Consider the following 2,396-nt stretch of genomic DNA (forward strand, 5'->3'; position numbering starts at 1 on the left):
AGGAGGTGATGGAGTCCAGGTGAGTCTGATGATGCGCAGGTGCTCGTAACGATGGTGACAGGTGTGCGCCATAACGAGCAGCCTGGTGACCTAGAGGCCGGACAGGGAGCACACGTGACAGTACCCCCTCCCYGACACGCGGCTCCAGTCGCAGGACGTCGACCAAAATGACCATCCCGRGGATCAGGAGCGGACCGGTCACCTCTGCTGAGGTGCGGGAAACCTGTCAGTCCSGCTGAGACGCGGGAGCATGGCGACCTACAGCGCCGGAGAGAGARCATACGTGACGGTACCCCCTCCCCGGCGCGTTCGGCTCCAGCCGCAGGACGCCAATCAAAGGGAYGATCCCGGGGATCCGKRGYGGACCGGTCGCCTCCGCTGAGGCGCAGAAACCTGATGAACCAGCTGAGGCSTGATGAGCMGGCTGAGACCTCCCCAGTTGCCTCGGTCGAGTCAAAATATCCGAGGGTGTGTTCTGTCCAATACTTACCCAGCGCTGGGTTACYAAATAACCCAAAATGGGTTGKTTTTAACCCAGCATTTTTTTGCGTGTACAGTGCTTCAATGAGGCGTTGAGATAAACAGTTAGTTACACATGTCAACTTAAGGGAGAGAAATTTGCCAGTATTAAATGATTAGTTAGTGTTGCCAGACTGTTTCTGTTGGTTGCCATGGTACATACCCCGTTGTCGGGTGTGGCCAGTGAGTCGTAGAGGCGGCAGAGGGAGGAGACTCCATTGAGCTCGGTGATGGCCACCAGCTCCTTACAGCTGCGCTTCTTGAACGCTATGGTCTTCTCTGTGTACTTATCAAACAACCGTTTCAGGTAGTCCACTTCAACCTGCAGGGAAACGGAGGGAGGGAGAGAGAGAGAGAAAGGGGCGGGGGGGAGAGAAGAGAAAGAGGAAGAAGGGGGAGAGAGTGGGGTGCGAGCAAAAAGGCAAAAAGGGGAGAGAGGGAAGGAGAGGAGAGACAGAAGGAAAGGAGGGAGAGAGAGGGAGAGAGAGATGAGGGGAGAGACCGACGGGGCAAGGAAGAGAGAGAGAGGAGAGAGGAACGAGAATAGAAAGGGTTAATAATCAGAGCACCTTCATACAGTAGGTAAACCTGTGGTGCAGCTAGCCTGTTACCTTCTGTCGTTTGTCCATCCAGGACTGGACGTAGGGCTTCCAGCCCAGGTCTGAGCAGTCGTTGTAGACCATCCCACAGCGAGACACCGTGGCTGGGGAAGCCTGGGACAGGTCCTCACACTCAAACAACAGAGACACCTACGCACACAATACAAAATAAGATGATACTGTAACGGTCCTACGTTGTGATCCTAATTACTGTACATAAGAACTTACAGATGGTAGTTACTGTACTACGGTATTTGTCGTATATCATTTTGAATGCAGACGTGTCTGTGTGTTTGTGTGTGTGTGTGTGTGTGTGCACTTGCATGTCACCTGTTCTGGCATGGAGATTCTCTCTCCGTTGATGAGAGTGAGAACCTTGTTGTCGTCCATGACAGAGTTCATGCTCTCGATCCACAGAGTGTCCACCGGGCCGTCAAAAACGATCCACTTCTCATCCGGCTTCTCATCTGGGCGCAGGGGCAGTGGGAAGGAGGGAGGGGGACAAGGTTGGGAGGGGGACGAGGTTAAGAGTGGGGCGGACACACACGCATGCACGTAAGTAGACATACACGCGCAAATCACAACACAAACTGTGTCATCGTCAATCTCATTGACTCATTATTTGTACCCCCCTCGGCCCTCGTCCTAGTCACTTTCCCTTGGGGAAATCCCCGTCGAAACCGGATGCAGTTTGATTGCCATCTTAAGTGGAGGTCCAATTCAGAAACGTTGCCCCCCTCGCCTCTCGATTTCGCTCGAGGGAGTGAATGAAGAACTTTGATCACTTGTGGGGTTAATATGACYCACCAGTCAACGCAATCTGTAGTCACGTGTCAAACTCCGGTGGCCGCAAAGTGTCAAATTCAATCAACACGGCTGCATTTTCGGCATGTCAGACAGAATTATGAAGCTTGCTTGCCAAAATAAATAAATATATATATRGACAATATTGACTTTAGCGTTGGCAAAATGGCTTAGTCTCGTAGTGAGGAGCTTATAAAACGTAGCTAGATTCCTAAACACATTTTTGGGGAATTCTGAAATGTATTGGAATAAATGACTAGAAAACTAGCTAGCCAGCTATAGGTTACTGTAGCTAGCTACCTGACAGGAGTGCTAGAGAGCTACGTTAGCTGGCTAGCTACATTAATAGCATTAGCTTGGTTGTTTTTCAGCTCAACTTCTAGATTTCCACCTCTCCGATCATCACTCTCCCTCGCTTTCGAGACCCTCAGCTGTGGCAGAGGGAAGTTTAAGGTACTTCTCTCATTACGATGT

The 2,396-nt window shown here is 51.1% G+C and overlaps 1 protein-coding gene across 1 annotated transcript in view; it reads right to left on the reverse strand.

The window, feature by feature from the left end:
* LOC139024731 (dynein axonemal heavy chain 2-like) overlaps positions 1-2,396 on the reverse strand; it is a 95,435-nt gene that overhangs the window by 88,283 nt on the left and 4,756 nt on the right. Inside the window, 3 exon segments of the mRNA XM_070439650.1 lie at positions 679-841; positions 1,131-1,268; positions 1,449-1,585. Coding sequence (XP_070295751.1) covers positions 679-841; positions 1,131-1,268; positions 1,449-1,585 — 438 coding nt within the window.

This window comes from Salvelinus sp. IW2-2015, unplaced genomic scaffold (assembly GCF_002910315.2).
Source record: "Salvelinus sp. IW2-2015 unplaced genomic scaffold, ASM291031v2 Un_scaffold1824, whole genome shotgun sequence".
Classification (NCBI taxonomy): domain Eukaryota; kingdom Metazoa; phylum Chordata; class Actinopteri; order Salmoniformes; family Salmonidae; genus Salvelinus; species Salvelinus sp. IW2-2015.